General features: G+C 50.8%; 1 protein-coding gene across 4 annotated transcripts in view; it reads right to left on the minus strand.

Annotated features, from left to right (window-relative positions):
• The window catches only part of SLC35F3 (solute carrier family 35 member F3), a 408,994-nt gene that overhangs the window by 92,273 nt on the left and 289,875 nt on the right, over positions 1-26,846 (minus strand). For 2 of the 4 annotated variants that reach the window (XM_002928873.4, XM_019809578.2), the window contains exons 1-2: positions 24,715-25,040; positions 9,554-9,878 (exon numbers count right to left, since the gene is read on the minus strand). In XM_002928873.4, coding sequence (XP_002928919.1) covers positions 9,554-9,878; positions 24,715-24,790 — 401 coding nt within the window. In that variant the 5' untranslated portion in view covers positions 24,791-25,040. Of the gene's footprint in view, positions 1-9,553; positions 9,879-24,714; positions 25,041-26,846 lie in introns of those variants that run through there. The other 2 variants (XM_034662504.1, XM_034662503.1) reach the window with 1 other exon arrangement.

Below are 26,846 nucleotides of genomic sequence, written 5' to 3' on the forward strand. Positions count from 1 at the left end.
TTCCCTCCTTCCTCCCCTCCCCTCCCCTCCCTCTCCCCCCTTCCTCCCTTCCTTCCTTTCCCCTCCCCTCCTTCCTTCCTTCTTTCATATTTATTTATTTGAGAGAGAGAGAGAGCGTGAGTGGAAGGGGCAGAGGGAGAAGCAGACTCCCCACTGAGCACAGAGCCCGACACAGGGCTCGATCCCACGACCCTGAGATCATGACTGAGCCAAAACCAAGGGCCAGACGCTTAACCAACTGAGCCACCCAGGCGCCCCATCCCCCATTCTTAAACATGAGAACACTGAAGAGAAAGGAGCACTTATAAACAACTTACCCAAATTCACACAGTTTGTAAGTGGTGGATCTGAGAACGTGAACCAGCCTGACCCCAGGGCATGGGGTCCCTTTCCTCTGCCACATGGCCTCGCTCCTCCCTGTATCCCCAGGGCCTGGTGTGGGATGACACTAGTAGGTGCACGCTGGTATGGGGCAGGAAGAGTGGTGAGGGCTTTGGAAGCCATTATACTGTCTGTTCCTACGGACATGGGTGGTCATTCCAATTTAGCTAAGAGCTGTGTACAATAAAGGCTCAGGTAGTGCCAGCGGAAGGAAAATGACATGCATCTGCTTTAGCATTCTGCACAGCACCTGCATTGCCCCCTTTACCTTTTTTAGCTTCCAAAAAATGAAAAAGAACATCAAGAGCTTGACAGGACATTGCTTTTTAGACGAATCACCTTGAATTTCTGTCTGGCTTGCAGCTCATGTACCATATGAGTTCCCTGCCCTTTTCCCATCAAACTTGTCTCAAAGCTCACCTCTGCCAAGAAATACCCCCATCCTGACAGCCCAGAATAATGACAGGGCATGATATTGCTCTCCCTGCTGTGGGCTTCACACCAGCTACATGGCTCATCTGAATATTCATGAGGAGAAAGGTTCCGTTATCTGTGGTTGGAATATTCTCCACCATTATCACCACCATCACCATCACCAGCATCACACCATCATCATCACCATCATCATCGCTATCATCATCACCATTATCATCATCACCATCACCAACATCACCATCATCACCATCATCGCTATTATCATCACCATCATCACTATCTCCAACATCACTATCACTATCACATGACCACCACCATCATCATCGCTATCATCATCACCATTATCATCATCACCATCACCAACATCACCATCATCGCTATTATCATCACCATCATCACTATCTCCAACATCACCATCACATGACCACCACCATCATCATCGCTATCATCATCACCATTATCATCATCACCATCACCAACATCACCATCATCGCTATTATCATCCACCATCATCACTATCTCCAACATCACCGTCACTATCACATGACCACCACCTTCATCATCGCTATCATCATCACCATTATCATCATCACCATCACCAATATCACCAACATCACCATCATCACCATCATCGCTATAAGCATCACCATCATCACTATCACCATCACCAACATCATCATCATTTTATAATCTGCAGAGAGCAGGAGGTATGGCTTGTGTGAGTCTGGGGATTCACATTTGAAGGTGGATACAAAACCTCTGGACAAGTGCCGTTTGGGGCTTTCTACACATCATCACATTTAAGCCAGTGCAGCTGGAACACAAGGTCTAGACAAGAGCTTTGAGAGCCCAGAGGAAGGGCAATCCCAGCTACAACCCCCAGAGGCGGGTACTGGGGGCTCTGTTTTATAGAGAAGGAGTGAAGCTTGGAGCTTTTGCTGACCAATCTATGGCCACATAGTGAAATAAAGGCAAAGCTGGGCTTCGAACATGAGCTGTCCGAGAACAAGCCTGCATTCTTACCAATTTATCACTGTGCCCCAAGTGCTGGCTGGAGGCTTTCTTACTCACTGTTGCTCAATCCTGCCCAGGCACTGCCTTCATATTCTTCCTTATGAGGAAAGCGTGTTGACCTATTTCCCTTGTGGCATTTCTGAAGAGGTCTGGAACTGAAGAGAACAAAGGTCTCATGCTCCTTCTCTGAGCATCTGTAGCCTCTTTGATAATATGGATGAGTTGGATCAGAGAATCCTCAAAGTCCCTTCCTGATCTTTGAAGATGTCTGTGCAGATGACTTTTTCCCTAAATGCGGTGAAATTTTTAAATTTCAATATGCCCGTGAGCTGGCTTACTAGCCTTGACTCTATGACTGAGAACCACATGGAAAGTAAGAAATGGCTCAACCCTAGCTGGGTGGATGGAGTGGAGTCTGTGTCTTCTGCGCCCATCAGCTGCATGCATCCTCTGGCCCATATGCACATGTGTGCGCGTGCCTCTCAGAACCTTCCCGCATCCATGCATGGGGCCCTTCTCCATGTTGGACTTGTACAAATGTTAATTCTGCTCCTCCAGGATCCCCGCTCTGGAAAGCCACCCCTCCTTGCTCTATACTTTCTGTACCACTGCAACACGGATCTTGCAAATAAATGTTCACAAGGGTCCTGGCACTTTGTGTTGAAAATTTTACTATATTTCTTGACAACAAGTGAAGCCTAAGGTACCTGGAACCCCAAAGAGCCACAATCCCATTGATATGGCAATTAGTTAAATGGCTACTATTCTTCAAACCCACAAGCATGAGCATTGGATCTGACCTTTTGCAAAACTTCCATGAAGCTGCATGGGAAAACATGACATCGCTGCAGCTGAATTTGACGTGCTCTGAAAGTACAAGGTTAAATGACATAACCTCCATAAACTGCTCAACTTCAAAGACAAATCCTTGATATCCTTTCAGGGATTACCAAAAACCTCAGATAACCGGGGGATGAACGGAGGCGGAAGTACACGAGAACAGAGGAGATGAGCAGCTAACACGATATTTCCTACTTGCCTCAGTGAAAGCTGAAAAATCACTTGCGGAATATTCTCAACTCATCTATGGGAGAGTCTGGCTGTCACTGAATTTCCCTGGGATGGAGCCAGCAGCTGTCTAGTGGAGATATAGGGGTGAGGTGGGGATGATATATGAGGAGAAATGAATGAGCTAAACTATGAACACCGTGATGAGAGGACGCAGGGGTGGACCCTGCCGAGCACGGGAGAGCCGGTACAAAAGCAGGAGGGCACTGTCACCATCTGAGTCGTGAGGACCATACTCTGTGTTTCGTTTCTCTACTAATACATCCTTGAATATTTCAAATGGTATCTTAAAACAGGCAGAGACGATCTAAACCTATGTCGGCCACACCCGTCTCATTTCTTCTTTTGCTGACAGTGGGACCCATTATGATGTCCCATTCAGACCTGCAGCACGGCTTGCGTGCTCAGACGGCTCTGTGCGTGCGTGTGCGTGCGCATGCACGTGCACGTGCACGTGTGTGGTGTCTCGGGGGGAGGGACTCCGCCTCAGCAGCGAGCCTGACCAAAATCTCCTGGCATAAAGATGGTTATATACCATTGCCATCATTTACCACGAAGCAGAGGGCACAGGCCATTTAAAAACTAAAGTTCCCCCATTTTTGCCCATTGTTTTCTAAGCCGGTTACAAAAACAAACAACACATCAAACAGCAACTGCAAGGGCTCTGGACGTATCGCCGCCTTTGGGGTTGATGGTTCTTGAAAATAAGACAGGAAACAAGACTGCTCCGAGTCAGGAGGAAGGGGGAAGGCAGAGGGATGCACTGAGCACCGGACAGTTTGCCCCTCCCTCCCTCCATTGGGCCCTCTGAGCTGGTGGCTTGACCAGGGCTCTTGGGTCCCACTGGTCAGGCCTCCTTGCCACCTGACTCCTGTATCCAGGGGTACAAAGGTAGCTTCAGCCACTGGGTTCTGAGCAACTTGAGGGCAAGAATGAATGTGCTTGGAACTTCTGGTCCCCGGTGACCTGCGGTGCAGGGTCAGAGTAGACAGCTGGTGAAATTTTACTGCAGACATGAATGCTTATAGGAATCAAGAATGAATGAGCCAATGGGTTAGCAGGGCTGACGCAGGCATGTGGGTCTGGGTGGGGTGGGGAGATGGTGGTGTAACCACAGGCCCCTTCAACAGACAAGTCCCCAGGCTGACACCACCACCTCCCCACTTGGCACCCCAACCCTCTAGCCTGGTTTCATGGGACACATCATATTTTATTTGTTTATTGTTTCTTTCCCCACTAAAATGTAATTTTCACAAAGGCAGGGATTTTCACTTGTTTTGGCCACTGCTCTATCTGTAGCACCTAGAACCTTGGCAGATTTTGTAGAATGAATGAAGGCCTATCTCCATCTTCCTAGAGTGGAAGGCCCCTGTGCCTTGATTCCACAGTACCCTCACCCTATAGAGAGCTGTTGCTGGGAAAACAGGCCAGGGCATGTCTGGGGCTCAGGATAAGAAAGGTCAGCCACAGAAGACCACCAGGTCGCATAAGACAGAAGGCCCCATGGCACCAAGAAAGCAGGGGTGTGCTGGGGCGTTGCTATTAAGGGCTGCCTAGGTGATGCCTTAGCATTCCCACTGGGCCCCACTAACATGTGCCGAAGCTCCCTGGAAAGAAGATATTCCCCCATATTTTCAGAATGCCTGAGTTTGGTGAGAAAATGACCACCGGAATGCTTCTCACCAATATGAAAGTTTGCTTTAGGGTGAAGAAGTAACAATTCAAAGCAAGAGATCTGGCTTTGTAATACTTCAAGATGTACACTCAACATCTTGGCATTTCTCAGAAACTGGGTCCTCTCTCCCTGCTAAAAAACCCCACAAAGAAACAAAAAATGAAAACGCGTGAGTCACTGTACTGCTGATGTGAAATGGGCATATTGTGTAAGCAGCTGTGGAATTAGCACTTGGAGCCTTCCTTTTGCAAGCAGCTCTGATGATATCTGTCTTCCATTCAAAATGTCCCCAAGGATCCCGCTGCTTCGAGAATCAAGCCCTTGATCCAGCAGCACCCAAAGGCCTTCCGCTCTGGGCCTCAATCTGAGTATAGCTCTGACGTGTACCCTGCCCTGTCCACGCGCTCCAGCTGCAGCCTTGGCTGCCACCCTCCTGCCTGCCTCCTCCCTACAGCTCGTTCTGGTTTCCATGTGGGTCTGTCTCTCACTCAGTTGTGAGCGCCTAGGGCGAGGAACATCACCTCATTCCCCACATGCCCACATGCCCCATAGGTGGACGTCAGCAAGAGTCTGTTCAGCTGCACTGGCCTGCAGCCTCACGCTCTGTTCCGTGTCCTACAGTGCAGTGGTGGTGGTGGTATTTCTAGATACAGTCTGATGGCTTCTCTGTTCTACCTGGAACGTTTCCATGCCCCCCTCCCCCAACCCAGTACTCATGCCAGAATTCAAACCTCTCTGCGCGGAGTGGAAGGGTCACCAGGGGCTGCTCCTGCCTAACTTCCCCCACCCCATCCCACTTATGTCCCACGGCCGATCAGAGCTCGCTCGTGTGCTATGCTCTCTCTGTGCAGCCTCTGCGCTTCCCCGAGCTACTCTGCCTTCCCCAGGGTCCAGCACCCAGAGCACTGTCTGCTTGTCTTTAAAGACGTTGTTCCTCAGTTATCTCCTCGAAGAAACCTTCCCACCCTGCCCCAGGACCCAGGCACCTGGCCTCTCCCCCAGGCTCCCCTGCACACACACCCCTACCTTGCTTGCCTGTCTGACTCCCATACTGGGTGCTCATTTATCACTGTGTTCCTACTGCCTCGCCCAGAGAAGACAGCAATGCCGCTTTCAGACAGAACAAACTTCTGGATCACAAGTGCTCCACTTTGCTCCTTAGACCTTGAATGTTAGAGCTACAAGACCACACGCGGTACCTGCGTTAAGCCTGCGCAGCTACGTACATGCTGGGCCCCAGTAGGATTTAAGATGAAAGGCTTCAAAACTGCCCTTTCCCCCTTCTTGGCTCAGACTGTTTCTCAGTGTTTCTGAAAAGGAATCAGTTGGCTAGCTTACAGACGCCCAAAACTACAAAAGGCAGAGGAAAATATCTGTCACCACTGTATCGTTCACTTTTGTGTGACAGCAGAAGGTTCTAGCGCTTACTTATGAAAAGAGGCCACCATGGATGGAAATTTCTGGAAGACCTTCTGACGAGCATGCTCAGGAGGCCCAGATCCGCTCTGGCCGATCTCCGCTGCCCCTGGGATCTGAGACACTGTCTTGCTGTCCCGGAAAGTCATACATCTCCGGGGCACGGGCCTGATGCAGCCTTCTCCCCAGCCACCCAGCTGTGGAGGAGACTCTGGGGACACCCCCCCTTCCAGCTGGGCCTGCCGTTTCTACAGCGCTCACACGCATCTCCATGGCCAGAGCCTCTTCTGGGTCTCGGGCACTGCTGCTTCCTTGGCATGTGTCAGCATGCAACAGGGGACCACAGGCATGAGAATGAAAACCCAGGACGGTTGGGCTGGGGGGTTTTCATGTTCACTCTTCATTCCTGACAACAGTGGCCGATCAGGAGAAGCCGGGTCAATTCTACGATGCCCTCTGTGTAGCCAGCAGGGCCCGGAGCAGATTTCTCCCAGGAATAACACCTGCGTGACCCCACAAGGTTAGCACTTGCTCTAAGACCCACTCCTGTCATGTAAGTAGATCACCTCAAGGTGCCCGATGAATGAGGCCTGGGCTACATACTGGGATGTCACCCACAGAGGACAGCACAGGGCAGGGACAGTTGCTCACATTTTAATGGCATTTCACAGCTGATAGGGCACTTACGTATACAGTGTCTCAACTGATCATGCAACAATCTTGTGTGCATGGTGGTGCATGTGTTACCACGTTCCATTTACAAAGGAGCATCTGAGGTTCCCAGAGCTTACATGATCACCCGTGGAGCCTCTCCTCCCTCAAAGTGGCACAGGACCAGGGCTCAAACATCCCCGGGGCCCAAAGGGAGTCCCTCATCAGTGCTACGTGGTATGGTGAATCCTGGCTCCTGAATTTGGTCAGACCGGCAGCATTTAAAAACCTGTAAGTCTCACATGTCCAGGGCTCTTAGAGTCCAAGTGCGGCCCTTGGGCCAGTGGCAGCACCAGCAGCATCCCCGGGAAGCTCGTCAGGAAAGCAGGAAAGCAGAATCTCAGATCCACCTGGACCTACCAAATAAATCAGCGTCCACCCTTCAGCAAGATCTCAGGTGGGCTCACTGGGTTTCAAGGGCTCTGCGCTGGGCAATAGAAGCTTTCCTCTCTGCTTTGGCTGACTTTTCTAGCTTCATGTTGGGGAAGCAGCATAGCAGGGGAGGGTTTGGGGAAGAGAACCTTCCATCTGATTGCTTGCCTCCTGATAGCCACAAGAAGAGCTGCCTTCACTGCTTCCCTCTCTGTGAAAAAGGTCTCTACCTTTGCTCTTTTCTGCCCTGTTTCTTTCCGAAACACTTCTTTCAGCCAGAGACACTTCTCCTCCAGATCTCTCCCTCGCCGGCACTAATTCTGATAAAAGCCCAAAAATGGAAGATGCGATTTCAGTTTTCCTTGACTTCTGGGAATCCCAAAGTCTGTTTAGAGAACTCCCAATGTGAGCTGTGACACAGTCACCATCTCCTAAGTCAAGTCGGTGACGTTAAAATGCTCTCTCCCTTTCCTGAGAAAGAATCTTTCTTTGCCCCCCTAGTGGTGTGTGTGGCTTGACCAGCCACCCAGTAAGTGGTTAGTAAACGGGCAGCTCTGCTTAGAGCTGATGTTCAAGAAAGATTTTATGGAAGTTTTTTTTTTAAGAGGTGGAGCTAAGCTTTACTGTAGAAACCGGGCAGGGTTTTAGCTGGCTTTGCTGATCACAGTGTGATTATCGGCCCTGCCCTGCACCGCTTCCCCGCTGACCCCACCTCCGTAATCTTTCCATGGTCCTTCCCAGACACTTTCTACAGGGAGACAGTGAGCCGAAATCGTGTTGACTGACGTCTGCGTTGAACTAATCCACTTCAGTCACCTCTCCTTTTTCCCACCTGGACTTTTTAACCACCACCGAGCGTGGTTCCTTCTGTGTTGTTCTCAGCAGTCAGTGAAGGGGTGTGGGACCTGCCCTCAGTGGCCTGCAGTGCCTGTCTTGTCCCTAGGTGAGCGGTGCTCACGGGGAGGATACGTGTTTAAGGCAGCAGCCTGTCCTGCCCTTAGTGGGGGCCTTCGTTCAGCGTGCAGGGGTGAAGGGAGCAGGGAAATACATGTCACCGTCTCTGCCCGTAATCCTCTCTCAAGAAAGGACACATAAGCTCGCTTTCAGCTCCTTGTTAAAAAAAAGGAGCTCAATATTCTAATCAGTTTAAAGAAGGCAAATTTCTAATGACAAACTATGCTCCGAGCTACATGACTGTTAATACATCGTTAACTGAGTATCTGTTCTTGTCTGTGACCAAAGTGGACCGTTGTTTTCCTCCTGCCCTGGGGACAATCGTGGTCTGATTTACAACTTGGTTTCCCAAAGCAGCCAGTCTGAATTCCCTCTGAACTGTACTAAAGTTGGGACCCCACACCTCCCCCTGTAACTTTACAGGGATCTTTAATGGTGGATTCCTGCAGAAAGATCCTGATCCGAGTCTAGACCTCCATTCCTCAAACTCTTTGCTCCTTGGACCCGAGACTATCTATTGACTTCTGGCGGCAACTTCAGAACAGGGCTGAAGCTTGAAGCAGACGGTACAGGGGATGTGGTAGTTTTACAGGGCATGTGTCTGGTGAGGTGGGGTGAAGTGGGAAAGAAGGCAGTGGTGAAGGAGTGAGGAACCTTCAACTTTCAAACATTTTTCTCACCTCTGGGGCTGACCAAAGCTAAGCCCCCAGGGCCCACCTGGTCACCTTGGCTAGCATTCTTTCCCAGTTTTTTTCTGAGTAGTTCTGACTTGGGTCAACAGGAAGCCCTTGACACAGCCCACGCAGGGCCTCCAATTAGGGCAACCATGAGACCCCGCAACTGGCCTAGGATGAGGATCGAGGTCAACACCAATAATCTGACTTCTAGGAGACCTGGGGGAACGCTGCTGTATATTGAGGAAGAGGGTCTGTCAGGGTTTCTGGCTTCTTTGAAGTTCATACCAGGGGACTCCATAGGGGAAAGTAGAGTCCACAAAGTTCAGACGCTGCTTTGATTTTGAGAGCCATGCTGCCGGGTAAAATCAGACCCATGCAATCACATCAGCAAAGGAGGAAACGTCTTGGGTCGGAAAGAGAATGAGTAATCAATTCTTTGCAGCGAACATCTCCACGAGGGAAGGTAAGCTACAGGAAGCAGCCACGTCACCTGGCTCCGTGGACTCACACTGCTCACCCCAGCCTGAGGAGGGGTAAACGGAGCTACAGATTTGTCCCCGTTCTACCTTTTCTGGGGACCTACCACAGGCTCTCTCTAGAAGATGCCGTCTTTTGTTTCATATAAAGGAGTTCTTAGGGTGGAAGACATGGGAAGCAGGTGTTCACCACCCGGCCGGGGGCGGGAGGGCAGAATCCCGATCCTGGCCCCACTCAGGCAGCAGGTGACACTGGGACCTCTCACCACTGCTCCCACTGGTGTGACGCAGCGCCAGATGCTGGGACAGCCCAGCGGGGCCAGCACTCAGGAGAGCAGCCCAGAGCTCAGGGCCTGCCGTCCGCGCGTTCCTACCTGTATCTCTGCCTCACAGACTGCTTCTCCTCCGACTTGCAGACGTGCCCCACGTAGTACAATGGGAAGAAGAGAAAGTTCCAGTTGGTGGCAAACCACGTCAGGGTGAAGGGAGCATCGAACTTCCTGAAGGTCAGCTTGGCGAGCTGCGTGGCGCCCGCCCACGAGGAGCACACGCACAGCACCACGGCCACGCCCCAGAAAACCTTCCTGAGCTGCGCCCCGGAGCATCTCCAGCAGTGCGGGCTCGTCCTGCCGCCGGCCTCCGCCCCAGCCGGCGCCTGGGCCTCCGCCGGGCCCGGGGAATCCCGGGGGCGCTCCTCCCCTGGGGGAAGAGAAGGGGTTGGTTAACTGGGGGGCCTCCACACCTTCCCCTCGCCGCCCCAGACCAAGGTGGGAGCGAGAAGGCACCTGACCCCACCGCTGCTGTCACAGTCAGCCACCCTGGGGAGGGGATGAGGGGCTGTGGGGGCAGCTTTCTGAAACAAAACTTAAACAGAAGCCAGTTTTCACTGGTTTTTTTATCCTCCGGGATCCTGACCCTCAAAGTGTGGTCCATGGGCGAGCAGCATCAGCGCCCGCCCCTAGCTTGCTGGAAACAGAGCATCTCAGGCCCCACTCCAGAAGCCCAGAAGCCGAAGCTGCATTTCAACAGGTGATCTGCGCGCACGTCAGTGTTCAGGAAACACTTCTCTGACACACACAGGCTGAAATCTTTTCACCCTGGTCTGTGTCAGCTCACATGTCCTGCTGTGCTATAGGGCGCCGGGCGTGCCAGGGGCTGGGGATGCCTGCATGAGAAGGTCACAGCCCCTGACCTCTAAAAGCTCCCGGGACACTGCCAGAAGCCCCTCCTGCCTGTTACTTGAAGGCACAAATGCCAAGATGCTCATCTTATTTTGCGTGCCTAGCAAAAATAGACTTTTCTCTCTTATTGCTTTATTTGCCTCGTCTTCCTGCTGATGGCCTTCAGTTCCACTTCGAAGTGTTACTTAAAAACCACAGCCTCTGGCAGCGGCTGCTGTGGAAGGCCTCAGACACTCCATTCGGAGCCATGTGACTTCTGGAAACCAGGCTGCAGCTCACAGCGTGGCTCCGCGGCAGCGCTGTTCCCACAGACCGTGAGGAGGTGAAAAGACGTTATTTTCCACTGTTTGGTTTTCATTCATGATTGTGTGCGTGTCAGTCAGCTGGAAATTTAAACAGAGCTGTAACTTGCATAGGGTGTAGCCACGGACAGATGCAAATCTCTGGGAGACAGCATTCTTGACTTTCACATGTTCAGCCTGGCACTCGGCTGAATGCGCGTGCCCAGTGCTGAAGGGCGGTCTCCACCACGGGGGTACAGGAGATAGTGCAAAATATACCGGGGTCACACATACTCGGTATATTTCAATGACAGTAAACCAAGCTTTGTATATCACACTTTCTAAAAAAAATTCCATGAGGCAAAATCCTGAAAGGAGCCTCTTACACCGCTGTTAGCTAATCCGATGATGAATGGCCAGCCCCGGCTGTATTTGTTTCAGTCAAAGGTAATCCCAAATCTTACATGGCTAGTCAAGGAGAGATCGTGTCCTTCACTAGCCCCAATCCTACTTGACTCCATCTGTATTGTGCTTCCTTACCTGCCTTAATGTGTAATTTCCTTCTGCCTCTTACTTCTCATGTGAGCAAACAGGACAGCCAGAAAGCCTTGGAAAATCAAATGCATAACCACCTGAGTTTTCAGCAAGGTGTGTGTTCCTGTCATGGGATGGAGGGCAGGGAGAGACACGGAAAGGCAAAAGCAAGGTCGAGTTCTGCGTTATGCCCTCCCACCAGGATGCCTGGACGTCATTCCCAGTGAATCCCCACAACTTAAGGCAAGTTCAGTTTCAGACAGAAGCATGCACGTTTCAATTTATACACTGATTACCTGACATCGTGGGTGAGCCCTGCCACCTTTCATTACTAGGATAATATCCAAGCAGTGCTGGGGGTGATCTCTCAACGATCATTACCATCGTCAAAAACTCATATGGGAAAGATAATTATGGAGATGAAAAAAAAATCTGCAGAAAAAGAAAATACAGTTTCACACGACTAACTTCCTACTGAAGACGGACTCTGGAGGAGGGTGAATAGATTCAGGCTTATGGCCTGGTTTTTTTCATTTAGTTCTTCATTGTGTTTTAGTTCTTGATCGTGGCAAATACAGTTTTAAAAGTTAAAGAATTAAGTGATGACAGATGTTGTGTCCTGGTGTGATGACAAAGAAAGTTACCAAATCCTGTGATATTGTGTTAAAATGCTCCCATAGATTTTGAATAAAGAAGTCATACTCTTAATTTTGTCACCCTTTCAGATCATTTCATCAAGGGAATATTAATAATACACAAACAAAATAAAGACATTCAAAACCAAAATCTATGCTATTCTTTAAAAATCAGATAGGACAATGCTTCCCAACATGTTAACAGGCACTATAAGAAAAAAGGATTCCATGATCAGAAACGTTTGGGAAATACTAGGTAGATCAGAGCCAGGTTCCTTTGCTTTAGGAACATTCAGGCCAATGGACATTGTGAATTTCCACAGCTACAGGATGTGTGTTTCCCATATTATTATCATTATTATTTTTAAAGACTTATTTCTTTACTTTAGAGAGAGAGAAAAAGCATGCATGAGTGGGGGGAGGGGCAGAGGGAGAGGGAGAGAACCTCAAGCAGACTCCCTGCTGAGTGCAGAGCCCCACTCAGGGCTCGATCTCATGACCCTGAGATCATGACCTGAGCTGAAATCAAGAGTTGGCTGCCTAACCAACTGAGCCACCTAGGTGCCCTTGTTTCCCATATTATTTAAAGGTAACACCTGTGGTAGGAATGGTGCCCCTTGGAACAACCCTTTGGGAAACACTGGCATAGACCCACAAAGAATCCTAGGCATTTAACCAAATTCATCACAAACTTCCCATTTCACTATACTGAGCTTCTTATGATCATAATAATTATTTATCAGTTTCATTACCTCATTCATTCCTAATACTTCTGTTAGAGTAGACCTACTTCCCATAACGTAAAAATATTCTTTGTAAGTAGTTTAGAGAAGTACTGAAGAGCATAAATAATAAGGAATACAAACTAATCTGAGTACCCAGAGATAATACTGTTGAGATTTTGCTTGCATTTTCCCAGTCTTGTGTGTCTTTGCACCACACACACACACACACACACACACACACACTCTCACAGCAAAACTGGGATCGTGTTATGTTTCATCCAGCATTCATTTAACCTCATAGGGCTACATACAGCGTGACGTATCGTAGGAACATCTCAGTCGGCTGGGGAACTGCCATGAAGCATCCACCCTGTGCCAAGAGCTCCGGACAGTCAATAAAACAAATATAAAGCATGATTACTGTTATTCAGGAACTTACAGTCTGTCTGTGACAAAACAGACCTATGAAAGCATTACAGAACAATTATGTGCAGAACAGATTTTGGCTGTAACGGAAATCCTGAACAGAGCGTGACCAGCGTGGGCTGTGATAACAGTGAAAAGAACCAGATGAAGCAAAAGCCTGGCCTGGGTCTTGAAAGACAGAAAGTCTCCTAAGTAAAAAGGGGAACAAAGTTCAGGGTCAGAAATACACTTGGTCTGCTGAGGGGCAGTGAGCAAGGCAGTGGGATCAGAGAGCCACTGCCACCTTGCCCCACTGGGACACCCAATCTTGCCTTGGTCAGACATTCAGGCCAAAAGGACCAGAGAAAATTCAGATATTAGTCCTACTTTATTAGGAAGTTCGGGCCCCAGTGTCTGTAACAACAGTTAAAATGAGTTAAGGAATAAGTACAGAGTGATACAGTAAGTTTGGTTTGCAGGCGCGCTCATTCTCCACTACTTGAAGGGCAGCAAATGCATCCCACGTCATGCATCATTCTCAGGGTCATTTTCAATGCACTGTTCAATTTATGCAGGTTTCAGAGAGGAGAAATTACAATGAGAGGGATGGGCAGTATCCCTTCTCAAAAGCCTCTCAAATCTTCAAGTGCAGGAAACTTTTGCTTACTTTCCTTCCCATCCTAAGTTGCAAGTCAAGTGATTCCTCTGCATTTGCTATCACTCCTTCAGTATTTATAACATCAGACTGCCTCAAAGACATCAGTGGTGAATTAGCTTCACGCTGTTTCCTGTCCCAGCAACTCTGACCATTATTATATGACTAGGGATGCTATTTATGTCACCCTCCCTCTCCAACAAACCTCCACCCCACTAACTACCCCTCTACTGATGATCTTGTGCCTTCCACCTTAACCTTGCGCTTGAGCCAACAGTTCTGGGAGCAACTCAAAGTAGACTTACACACTCTGGCCCAATGGTCGTACATGCTGTAATGGTGGAAGCAAGCACCTCCTTTTGGTTATGCCACGGAATTCATTCAGAAGCACTGGGGGATGGGTGGGCTCTTCCCTGTTCTGTTGCCTGAATTGCTTCCACAGGCCATTGTAGAAAAAGGTGCATGTGTGTGTCGGAGGAGTGTTCTCTTGTACACAATGTGTACTCCATGGCATAGTGAGATGTAACCATATCCCTGCATGAACTTCCATCCTGAGCTCTGGTCTCCGAGAGAGGCAATTTATTGATACTATGCATCAGTCCTACCACCTGCAAAATCACACTCAATGCTGGTCTCCTACCAGCACTTAGAAAGCATTCACAATCTTGCGTCAAGTACAAGCAGCTCCTAGAGACCGGGTCCGCTCAGGACGAGGAAACTTGAGGTCCTGGTGGGTGAGCTGGAGGTCTGGTTTAGGGACCAACTCACTCTGAGACCAAGGCAAGTCCTTTGTCTCATGAGTTGCCCACTGCTTTCCCCTGAGAAAATGATGAATTGGAGACTTCCCATGTTTATTCAGTGAAAGCCCATTTCTATAATGAGAAAGCAAGAAAAACTGGAAAAGCATTCACTCTTGACTTAAAGTTCCCACAAAATGGCCCTTCCAAACTTCCAGGAGAAGACTAACTTTTTTTTGAGGTCCCTGAGAATAAGGGGATCCTTGGTGACTCTCTCTATGAAAAAGCATCTGGGAAGTTTGTACTTAGAAAGTGCCCGAGTCATGTCTTAGGGGTAAGAGACCTAGAGCTGGGATCAAAGGCCCATTGGCTGGCATGGTTCCAGCCTCCTGGAAGCAAAGGTGATTCTCTTGTACAGAGACCAGGAGGGGGCAGCCCCCAATGACACCTCCATCAATGAGACTTATATAGCTATATTTTATAGCTTTTTGAGGTATACATTCATAACCATAAAATTCACTTGTTGTAGGGGTACAAATCACGATTGTCATTAAGTTTACAGAGCTGTGGGACGGTCACTGCTATCCAGTCTTAGAACGTTTCAATCACATCAAAATGAGTCCTGATGCCCCCCTTCTGCCACTACCCCCTCCCACCCTCAATCTCAGGCAGCCACAGGCTGCTCTCTCTACAGATTTGCCTATTCTGGATATTTCCTATGTGACTTCTGCAACTGGCTTCTTTCATTTACCAAAATGTCTTCGGGGTTCATCCATGTTGCAGCACGTGGCCGCAGTTCATTCTCTTTCACGGCCGGGGAGTGTTCTGCTGTACGGACATTCTTACACTGTGTTTCTCCGTTCATCAGCTGATGGACCTGCGTGTCATTTCCCATTTTTGGCTATCGTGAATGACACTGCTGTGAACACTGACATAAAATTCTCTGTGTGACTACTATGTTTTCATTTCTCTTGGGTGGACTAGCTCTGTTTCGGGTCTGCTTATCCCACTAATATTTATTGAAATTAATAAATATTGCTACCGCGAAGCACGAAGTGGAGGTGTCCACGTGCCCACGTCTCAGAGGGTTCAGTGTCTCTAGCTCCATCCAAACAGGGCATGGTGGAGAGCTGCTCTGGGAACTAGAGCCCCCTCTCTGTTTTTCCTGGACGGCCCAGGGGAAGAGTGCCTACATTTCCCATTTATTGATCACTGATACATACGCCAGTTTTGGGTCAGGCCACCCAACTAAATAGCTTTCGTAAAACGAAGAGCTTCATAGAAAGCTTTTGTTTATGGCCGTTAGCAAGTGTAATTCATCTCCTAAAAATGCACTTCTGGTTTTATCTCACATCCTCTTTAAATACTTGCTCAGTGATTTGACACGTGACTGTTTTTTGGTGTTGTAGTTTGTTTTTTTTTAAAGTAGTGGCTTGGGGAAGAGGGAAGAAGAGGCTGTCACATGTATAAGGCCACTACAGGCACTGGATGTCCCAAAGCAATCCCCATTTCACATATCCTGACCCATTAGGCCCACCTGAACTTGCCAGACCATCTGTTTGGACTTCTGGATTTGCGGTCAGAAAATACTCCCATTATTCAGACACGGCTGAGGCCCCAGTCATGCTCCTGACTAGCACTGGGCACAGGGAAAGAAAGAATCCACAGGTAATTGAAGTTGGAGGCTGGGGCACCTGGGTGGCTCAGTAAGTTAAGCGTCTGCCTTCGGATTGGGCCATCATCTCAGGGTCCTGGGATTGAGCCCCGTCGGGCTCCCTGCTCAGCGGGGAGTCTGCCTCTCCCTCTCCATTTGCCACTCCCCCAGCTCGTGCTCTCTCTCTCTCTCTCTCTCTCTCAAATAAATAAAACTTTTTTAAGATTTTATTTCTTTGACAGAGTGAGAAAGCACAAGCAGGGGGACCATTTATGTAGGGTCATGGTGCCCAACAGCCCCGTCAGAAGCGGGGATCACTAAAAATAGACTTCACGTTTCCAGACGACAGGGTCTGTTTTTAAACTTGGAAGAGCCTGACTGGGTGTGGGACTCTGGGCCAGGACTCAGCCCCCAGGAATGGAGGTTGTGAGGCACTGGCTGTTTGTGTCCTCCCCACCAAATTCACACACTGCAGCCCGACCCCCTCAGTGTGGCTGCATTTGGAGATGGAGCCTCTAAGAAAGTAATTAAGGTCAAATGAGGTTGTAGGGTGGGACCCTGATCTGATACGGCGTGGCCTTCTAAGAAGAGCAAGCAGAGCACTCATTCTCACACTCTTCCTGTGTGCACATGGAAGGAAGGCCACCTGAGAATAGCGAGGGGGTGGCCATCTACAAGCCAGGAACCAAATCTGCTAACGCCCTGATCTTGGACTTCCAGCCTCCAGAACCGAGAAAAATCAGTGTCTGCTGTTGAAATCACCCAGCCTGTGGACGAACGTGGGGATGTCCCTGTGGTGGGCCCTGGGCTGGTGGGGGTGTGATGCACGGACTGTGCGCGCCACCGTGCAGGATGTGGGGACAAGCTGCAGATGACAGAGTACGTATTCTGATAGCCTTTGAGGAGGAGAAATAGCGGCACTGCTTACTAGATGTCACGTATTAGATACTACCTCGCACGTGTGCGCCTCCCGTGCCTCGCGTACGCCTTCGTTGGAAAGCGAGTCCCGGAGGCAGTCTGCGGAAGACGGAACACATGGCAGCTGCAATGCTGTTTTTAAAAACCCGAATTCTTTCTCGGGTGCAGATACAGAACTGGGAGGGGAGTGAAGGCTGCCTTTGGGGGGTGGAGTGGGGTGCTGGGAGGCTTCTCCCCGATCACCCTGAAGCCCTACCTTGTGGCAGTCATCGAGCTGGACTGAAACAGGCCTACGTCCGGCTGGCTGCCCCTGCCACCTTGTCCATGTCAGTGAAGAGATCTCAGACATCTGCTCAGGCATTTGCACCCCATTCCCCATTTCCTTGGAGGTCCCCACAGGATCCCCAAGTGTCCAAACAATGCTCCCTCACTCAGTGGATTTAAGACAATCCTGGCTTGTACACAGCCTCAGGCGAACGTGACATGTGGGACAATGGCTGGCTACAGGTAAGCTTTAAATAAAGGCACGTGTGCCCTGGGGAAGGAAAGGTCAACGTCTGCCATGGGAGGGGAGCAAGGGCTGTGTTTGAGCCAGCTCGCAGGCATCCATCCTGTCTGAATCCGCACGCCCTGCCAGGAGTGGTCTGTGCAGCCCTGGGGAACCTCGCCATGTGTGTGGCCTTGGCCCATCGCGCCCCTGCACACACAGCAGGTGCCCACCGCATGCAGGCCGGGGATATTTGGGGCCTCAATGACCCACACACAGACACACACAAGCATGCATGCACTGCCCATTGCGGACGTTTTTCCTTGGACTGGAGCTCAGGCTGGTGGGGCTCACAGGGAGAGCCACCGTGTCACGAGAGGGCAGGTTATTGGCAGGGATGGCCCCTCCGGGTAGAATGCAGCTCTGCAGGAAGGAAGGGGTGCGCCCTGGGGCCTTCTCCCCTGGTGGGAGCCGGACAGCAGGGTCATATTTTAACTGGTGGCATGGGAACTTATTCAATTTATCTTGAAGAACGAAGCACTATTTTCTGAAACACACACCAGCTTCTCAGCACGGACAGGCACAGGCAGGACTGAACGTGCTCCCGCGAGGACAGAAAGTGGGGTCGGCCTTAAGCTGTGAAACTCCTCCTCCGAGGCTTTATCTCCCACCTTCTGCACCAACTGAGGCTGACATGGCTCAGCTAATCCTGAGCTATGAGGCTTTCCTATGAAAACACCCAGGCCCGCCCCGAGCAAAGCCTGGAAGTTGCACCTTCTCTCTGAGGTCCTATGCCTTTGTTTGCAACACCCTATCACCTGGGGGCCAGCAGTTCCCTCCTGCTGAAGATTCACGGGGCAAGTTGTACTCATGTAGCTGGGCTTCCCTCCCCATGGTCAAATTCCAAAGTCACCCTGAAAGTACGTGCATCTGCATGAACACGCTCGCCTGTGAGCACACACATAAACACACACACAAGCACGCACATACACGTGCACACCCAAATCTCTTTTTGTCCCTGGTTTCATTTTCTCAGAGCTCTGCACTCTGAGGATAGCCAGTGAAGGGTTTTAATCAGATAAACCCATCTCTGCTAATGAGTAAGCTACTTAATAGACTCACAGAGTGTTTCCTGTGAAAGAGCCAATTGAAGATCTATTCTAATCCCCTATCTTTTCAGAGAAGAGAAGGCCGGGCTCTGAGAGGTGAGGCGACATGTCTGGTGTATTAATTAGCAAGTGGGGGAGCAGGAAGGAGAGGTCAGGGTCCTGACCCTCACCCAGCGTTCTTCCCTGCTCATCTTCTCCCGAGTCACATGATGTTTTAACCATTGAAAACGTGTCACTCGCCAAAAAGGCTTTTAAGAACTACATCTCTTCTTGGCTCTTCCAACGCTGCTATCCTGAACCTGTGCCCACCTCTGCAGGCCTCCAGGCCCCATCCATGATTTTGGGCAGACAATTCCCCTTCCTACGTCAGAGAGAAGATCAATGCCACCAGCTCAGATCCCTGACTTCCCCCGCATGTCCACACTTCTCTGTGCCTTCGCCCATCATCTCTTCTCTTTCTCCTTTTCAAAGCCAACCGCCCCTTCTCTCATCGTTCTCCCTCTCACCCCCCATGCTCTTGCCCCCACCCCCCCCTCCCCAGCCCCAGCCCACTGCTGCATCAGCCACCTTTCTCTTGGGGCAACCTCACACCTGTGCTGGAAGCTCCTTCCTTGGGTTTACAGTAATGCCAGGCTTTCTCAAAACTCTCTGAAGGTAGAAAACTGCTCTCATTGCCAAACACATTAACCCACGATCCCACAGTTGCTGTTCCTCTCCCTTACCCAACACTCGACCCTTGCAAACAGGCTTACAGACCAGCACCCGCTTCAAATTGTTACTGCAAACCCACCCTCCTTGGCTGGATATGATACCACATCGCACTCCCTTCTCGGGGTTTCTATGATGTCACATGATGTAGGTCCTCTGGTGCAGCCCGTCAAGACTTCTCTCCTGCCCTCGCTGTCTTCCAAATGCCTGCGGCTGTCAGGAACCCATGCCTGCCCATTTGCTCCTGAAGCTTCCAGCTCAGCCCGTCTACGTCTGACTTCCGGTCTCTCCCTCATGGATGTGCTTCCCCCTCCAACCCTCACTGCTCCTGTTGCCGTTCATGGCAGGTCTGTTCCCTGAGGTGCTGAGGCTTAACCTTCAGAGCCTTCAGAGCCATCTTTGATGGCTCCCTTTCCAGCCCTCTCACTGAAACTGTGTCTGTGAGACACTTTGGTATTTTTGATTCTATCCTAAACATCCTTTATTAAAAATATTTATTGTGACTGTTGAAATAGACTTCGTGACCCATTTTGAACACCCAGCTATAGAAGACTGTCCGATTTTCTCAGACTTCGACGGTGCCTTTCCCCTTTCTACCTGCTTCTATCTCCTCTCCTGAGCCCCGCACTCAGGAAGCCTCCGAACCCTGGCCCCATCCCTCCCCCCAGCTTCTGCCACTAAGGTGAGCTCTGGTCCCAGCAGGCGGCTTGCAGGTGCCAGGCTGTCCCGGCTCTGCGCCTCTGTCTGTGGGCTGCCTCTACCAGCAACACTGTGTTCGTACCTCCCACCCGTGACAGCGGAGGGCACGGAACAGCCTCTTCCTCGCCGCCCTGCTCATGCTGAAGTCCAAGTCCAAAGAATGGATTGTCATCACCTGGATTGGGATGAGGAAGAGGATTCTGAGGCCACATCCAGGCTCAGGGGGAAAGACTGTCATTAGACTATGTCATTTTGGCAAAGTGGGGGGGACTGGGGGCAAAAGAGCTGCATAGTGGCCACCTGCGACCCAGCCAGAAGCGAGCTCACCCTCTGCTGAAACACGCCATTTATTTTACAACCCTTTCATGGAATTAAAAAAAAAATTAGATTCCAACATGTAATTGTTATTTATATGCATTTGAGACATTTCTCACTTGTTTGTAAGCTCTGTTGAGTCAAGGATGATGACTGACTCCCCCTGGCATCTTCAGTGATATCTGGTTCATCCTCAGTAATATCCGATTGGGTAATATATTTGTTCAATATACAGGTGACTTTTGCCATTGAGGTTTCAGGTCTTGGCCAATCCAACCTGGGAAACCTTTTTGGGTACAGAACACTTGAGCAGTATATTTTTCAAGACTCCTCTCAGATTGGACCAACAGGGCTGGGTCTCTACTTACATGCCTGCGGAGCCTCCCAGGATGACAGCCCTACCCCATAAATAGAAACAAAGTAGCCACACCTACACTGGGGGGTGCTGAGACAGGCGGACTACCCCGGGGCAGAAGTACTAAGAACATCAACAACAGGGAGCCCCAGGGATGGTGCGGACGTCTACCTCCTATTGTATTTGGAGCTCCAGTGAGCAAAGATTTCCTGTGTGCTACAAGGTACCCAGAGCAGATCTAACTGTCACAGCTTCTCCTAGGAAATACACTTGTACCGAGGTGTTGCAACATTGTGGAGCCAGGTAGATACGGACATGGTGCCCGGCACCCTTGCTTTCCAACCACATGACCCCGCATGAATGCTTTCTCAGAAACTCAGCTTCCTTGTCTATAAACTGGGGGGATGATGCCTATCCTTCCTTTGGGCGAAATAGCAATAAGGTAGCGATCTCCCCAAACCAAGTGCCCGCAGCGTGGTGGGCTCATCAGCCCAAAAGGATGACTCTCATTAGTAGGAGGGACTGTACTGTCATGCTCATTTCCATATGAGAGAACGGATTCCCACTGAGCTTCAATCATTTGCCAAAGTTACTTGGCTCAGCAGGAGAGGCAGGCATTAACCCCTTCCATCAAAGCCCTCACTCTTCCCCTCTTCCCACCTGACTGCATGTTGCCGGCCTCTTGGGGAAATCTTTTATGCTGTTCTCAACTACTAATTCCTACTGAATGGAACTGTATTGAACGTGAATTAGCTGGTTGTGAACATAGATGATCCCAGGAAATACTCCCCGACTAGCGATGTGTTACTGATCGATATTCAGCGTCTGAGTCTGATGGGAAAGAGAGGAAAAGGATATGAGAACGAGATATGCTGTCAGACGGGACAGATGCCATCAACCTGGCTGGAAACTACTTTTCAAGCCTCAAGCCCTAACCCGGGCCCAGCTGCTCTCTCCTTCTCAGGCTTCCTGGCCAAGTGTGTGCACACCCCATTCCTCCTGCCTGAAACAGCCTTCCCTCCCTTCTGTGCCTGGCAAGTCTTCTCACTTCGGTTACAACACCTCTACCTCAGAAAGCTTCCTCCTCAGACAGGCCTCCTCCTGCTCAGAAAGGCCTTCTCCTCAAGAAGGCCCCCTCCTCAGGAGGGCCTGCTCACATTACTTAACGATCAGTGTCCCCGTGGCACTCTGTTCTTAGCTTTGAACCAGAACTTACCATCTTATACTAGAAAATATATCTGTCTGTATGCCTCTTTTCCTCTAGACGAAAACTTCCTTAAGGGGATGAAGCTAATGTTGCCCATTTTTGCATTTCTAGGGCCTCGCTATAGCCAAGGGACACGGAGTAGGATGGAGTAGGGTTGGACATGGTATTTATTGAGTAAATGAAGTCATCTTGTCCATTTTCCTGTGCTGAAGTTCAACCAAGCATTGCATTTTCTATTTCGGTTTTATATGTACCTCGGGCTGGTGCCTTCTTGCCTCCCCACAGAAGACACACTCCAAAACCTAATAAATACCCCTCGCCGGCTGTGCTCCGTCACTGTTAGCCTGTCTACCATCCACACAGAAACAGCCACAGTTTGCGGGCCACCTTGCCCTGTGCTTCCAAGGCAAAACAAAATGAGTCAGCACTTCCATAGCAAGCGCACGAGATGCAAATGTTTCAAAAAACAGACCAAAAGCCAAATTGAACAAAAACACCAAAAAAGGGGGGGGGCGGGGGACAAACCAGGCAGAGAAAAAAATGCTACATGTATGCCCAGGCATGTCCTGAGGACTTCTGCTGACATACACTTTAGGATCCCATACATAACAGGACCTGGGGGCTTTCTAGTATCCCTGGAACCGGGCAGATGCTTCTAGATACCGTCCACACACATGTACTCCTTGAGAACAGCAAGAAGGTTTGCTGAAGGTGCAAGACAATCTGTGGTAGGAAGACTGCCAGATATTTATTAAGCATCTACTGTGCCAGATAGATGCTAGGCATTAGCACCCGCCTACCTCGCTGCATTCCCGAAAGTCAGCCGAGGTAGGTTGTTATTCTGTTGTACCAGGGCTCAAACCAGGCAACTGAGGCCCAGGATTCATGGTTTACACAAGTCCAGTGGTACCGGGGGAAGAGCACAGTCCTAATCCCTGATCTCTCTGATTCTCAAACACACTGTCCACTACCCACACACGGGTACATGCTGACGTTGGTTAAAAAACCAAGTCCATGGCTTGCTAAGGTTGTCAGTGTGGACAGGAAGCTCAAAGTTCGCCTGACAGCAGCCCTAAGGGAACTGCGGAGGGGTATCCCCATTTTTATTCCCTGAAGGTGAACCTGGGTCTGGCATGTTGCTCGCTGCCTCCTGCAGCACCTCTGGGGTCACGGCACAGAGCCTGGGTGACCTCACCATCCGGGTCCAGCCTGACTCCAAGTGCAGCTCAGACCTGTCCTGCACGATGGGCTGGGGATTACCGGGGTGACACTGCTGCTGGGGAGCAGCACCCACCTGCCTTACTTGAAAGGTGGACGTGGGGTGACTTCCCACAAGGACCCCAGGAGTGAGCAGACACTTCCAGGTTCCCTAAGGGAAAAATATATCCAACCCTTCCCTTCCCAACTTGCATATACGTCTGGGCTGGGCAGTGTCCCTGAGGAGAAGGCTTGGAAATGTAAACCCCCTCAGGAAATTTGGCACCTGCACTCAATTCAGGTGTAGATGACAGATATGAAGTCTTTCCTGAGATGGGGACGGGGGAGGGGAAGAGACAGCTCTAGGACCAGAAAAAAAAATCAACCTCCTAGAGACAGAGAATGATGAAAAAAGTCAGTAGTTGCAGGCAGGTTAGTGCAGAATACTGTTCTGAACAGCGTGGGTTGGGGATCAGAGGGCCCAGGATTCCATTCCTGCTTCATCACCTATTAGCTGTAGGTCTTAGACAAGTCAATCCCCCCTTTCCGGGTCTTACAGTCCTCATCTGTAGGATGGGGGTAATGGGACCAGGATGGCTCCTGGCAGAGGAGGGCTGTGTGTCGAGTACACAAGTGCCCTGCTAGCTTCTGTCTTGTTCTTGGTCGTTCTGTCTCACCGTAACACACAAGAACTCGTGAGGGGTACAGGTCCTTGGAAGCCATCACATGGAGGGCCGGGCTCCAGGCTGCAGTGCCAGGGCACGGGAGAAGCCGGGCTTTCCCCTTACACACTGGTTTCACTGGGCTCTGTGAGGTCAGGGTAAGTGAGGGCTGGAAACGGAGGGGGTCTGCCTTCCTCTCCCCACTGGCTGGCGGCCCCTTCCCAGCCCTCACTTGGCTAAATAGGCCAGCTCTACGGACACTGGCCATTCTACCTCCTGTTAGAAGCAGTTAAGGACTGAGACTGGTCTCTCTCTGCATCCCCCCCTTCAGAAAAGAAGGTCCCCTTTACTACAGCAGAATAACAGCTGTGTCTGAGTACATGTCTGTCTTTCCTCTGAGTCGGGAAAGGACCTGTTTCTAAGCTGCTGGTGGCTTCTCTCTCACCTGCCCGCCTGCCCATTCCCGGAGCTGGGCAGTCACATCGGTGGGCTCGTAGGCTTCAGGGGCAGGAGAGATGACTGGGCCTGCGGCAGCATCTCCTCCTCCTTGGGCTGAGCAATGCCTCTGGTCTGCCTGGGGGTGGGGATGGGAGTGGAGGGGATGCTCCAAACCCAGGGGATTCAAGTGGTGTGTGTGTGTGTGTGTGTGTGTGTGTGTGTGTGTGTGTGTGGTGAGGGGTGAAGGAGAGTGCTGGTTCCTGACTTCGAGACCCCCTCCTCCCTGGCTCCACTGGCAGTGGCAGGTGCCTCAGGACAGTCCAGGCCACCGCTGCACTGTTGCTGCCAGATGCGCTGGGGCCACGCAGGAAGGAGCCAGCCCTGTGCTCTGGCAGCGCGGGGACAGCCCCGCAGACTCCGCAGACCCCTCAGTGGCTCAGCCCGGCCCTGGGAGCTACCGAGCTGCCCCCCGCCCCAGGCAGCAGGCATCAGGGCGCTGCACTGCGGGCGACGCTTCCTGGGGAGCGCGCCAACACCCACAGCCAGGGAGCCCAGGCCGGGTGGCGGCCCCCGCGCCGGGGCGCAGTGACCTCGCGTCAGCCCGCGGCAGCCCCCGCCGTCCCCGGTCATTACCTTCCACTTTGGTGAGGGTAAGGACCGGACTGTTGCAGGCGCTGAGCGGGGCCACCCGGGCCGAGTGCTTCTTCATGATGAGCCGTCCGCCTGCAGGAGCGCCTCCACCGATAGCCTACATCCTGGGGCCGGCCGGGGCACGCCTCTCGGGTCCGGTCCCGGTGGCCTCGGCCGCGGAGGAGCACGAGCGGCTAGGCCCTGCCCCCGGGGCTGCCTGCCGGGCTCCTGTCGCCGCGGGGCTCACTGCGGCGGCCCCTCCGAGCACATCTTCCCTGGCCGCGCAGCCACTCCACACACGCGCCCACAGCTCCTGCCTGGAGGTTGCTGCAAACTCCAACGTCACGTACAAGTGCACTCCCCACGCCCACCCCGCGGGCTCACCTGCTCCGCCCCCCGTCCTGGGACGCCCAGCCCCGCAGCCCGCAGCCCCGGTCCTCCCTCCTGGCCCTGTCCTGGCTGTGGCCTCCGTCCCGGCGGCAGGGCTGGCCAGCGGCTCCCCGTCAGTCCTTTTGCGCCACCAGCTCATGGGAGGGGAGACCCCAGAACTTAGCCTCAGTGTTTCACGAGTTTAAAAAGCGAGGCGTCTGACTTTGGATTGAGAGCTCTTCCCTGCACCAAGTCCTGAACTGTGGTTTACAGGAAGAAGTCCGAGGGAAAAAAAAAAGCAAAGCTTCCCACGGCTTGCGTTCAACTTCTTTGAAAGAGTTTAGGAACCCATTATTTTGTCTGGCCTCGGAGGACAACAATTTTGGGGGGGAAGAAGATGCAAAGTCCACAGACCAATGCGGCAACAAGAAAATCAAGGCTTGAGATTTCTGTTCCTGCTGCCACTGCCCGGGTCCAGGGAGGCCCAACTCCCTAGGAGGTGGAGCAAATTCCATTTCTGCCCAGCTCCCAGGTTCCTGCTTCAGCAGCCGGTCTGGCGCTTGTCTCTGCAGGCACTGGTCCTACTCAGACCCAGCTGTAAACTACTGGCCAATGATGGCTTTAAAAAAGCAGTGACATCCCTATTGCATCATTGGCTGGGTGATCCTTAAGTGACCACCGAGTCCCCAGGGCATTTATCCAGTGATAATGCATCATTAACAAAGATGCCCTGCCACCACCCTGCAGGTAGGATGCACAGGGCTTGTGCAGCCCCAGAAGTGCAAATCTTCATGTGCATCTCACTCACACATGCCCACATATCAGTTTGGGTCCCAGCCTCCTCTGGGAAACTGAAGATTCAGCGGCCATTCAAGGTGGGTTTTGTTGTTATTGTTAAGTCGTTACCCGGAGTTTGAGAAGATCCTGCTCTACCTGTTTCCTGTCTCAACGTTGATAATCTGCTGTACAGTGTAATTCTTGCCCCCCGAGAAGGGTGACCCAGTGGAGTGGTAGAGGCAGAGAATGACCTTAGAGCAAGAGGGTCTGGTGATATCCACCTGCATACCCCCAGGTCTCTGGCGGAAGTGGCTCCTACAAGTTGTCCTGTTATTACTTGACCTCTTGAAGAGCCACGATGGACAGAATGGCCCCTGAGTCTCTGAAAGGCCATGGCTTCTCAAGGTTCCTTCCTCCTCCTCACTGTAGCCAAGGAAAGGATTTTAGGGTCTCTGCAGAGCCCTCTAGTGGTAGCCTCTATATTACATGCCTCTCACAAGAAACTTGTCCCAAGACCCTTAGAGACCATACTCTAAGTCAAATTTGTGAATTAGATTTGTAAAAATTAAGCACAAATAAGCCTAAAGCAAAAGAATTTCATCTTATATAAAAAGGACTTTTAATAAACATAATATTCTTGTATGTTGTTTCACAAGTTCATCAATCAACATTTATTATATACAGAGTAACTAAAACAGGTATTACAGAATAGCAGTACCTATTTGCTGAGTACTTACTATGTATTAAGTAACAGGTCAATTTGTTTGACAGAAGTCATTTCATTACTTACTTACAAAAGCTCTGAGAGATCGTTATTACCTTGTTTCGTAGATGGGTAACCTGAGGCTGAGAGAGGTTACGTAAAATGTCCCAGGTCATAGAGTGAGTAACTGGCCAAGCAGGGATTCAAATCCCAGTCTGAACGAATCAAAAACCTGCACTCACTAGTGTATTTACAAAAACCTGCCATGCTCTTCTCTTATGTTGTG

Source organism: Ailuropoda melanoleuca, chromosome 6 (genome assembly GCF_002007445.2).
Source record: "Ailuropoda melanoleuca isolate Jingjing chromosome 6, ASM200744v2, whole genome shotgun sequence".
NCBI classification, from domain to species: Eukaryota; Metazoa; Chordata; class Mammalia; order Carnivora; family Ursidae; genus Ailuropoda; species Ailuropoda melanoleuca.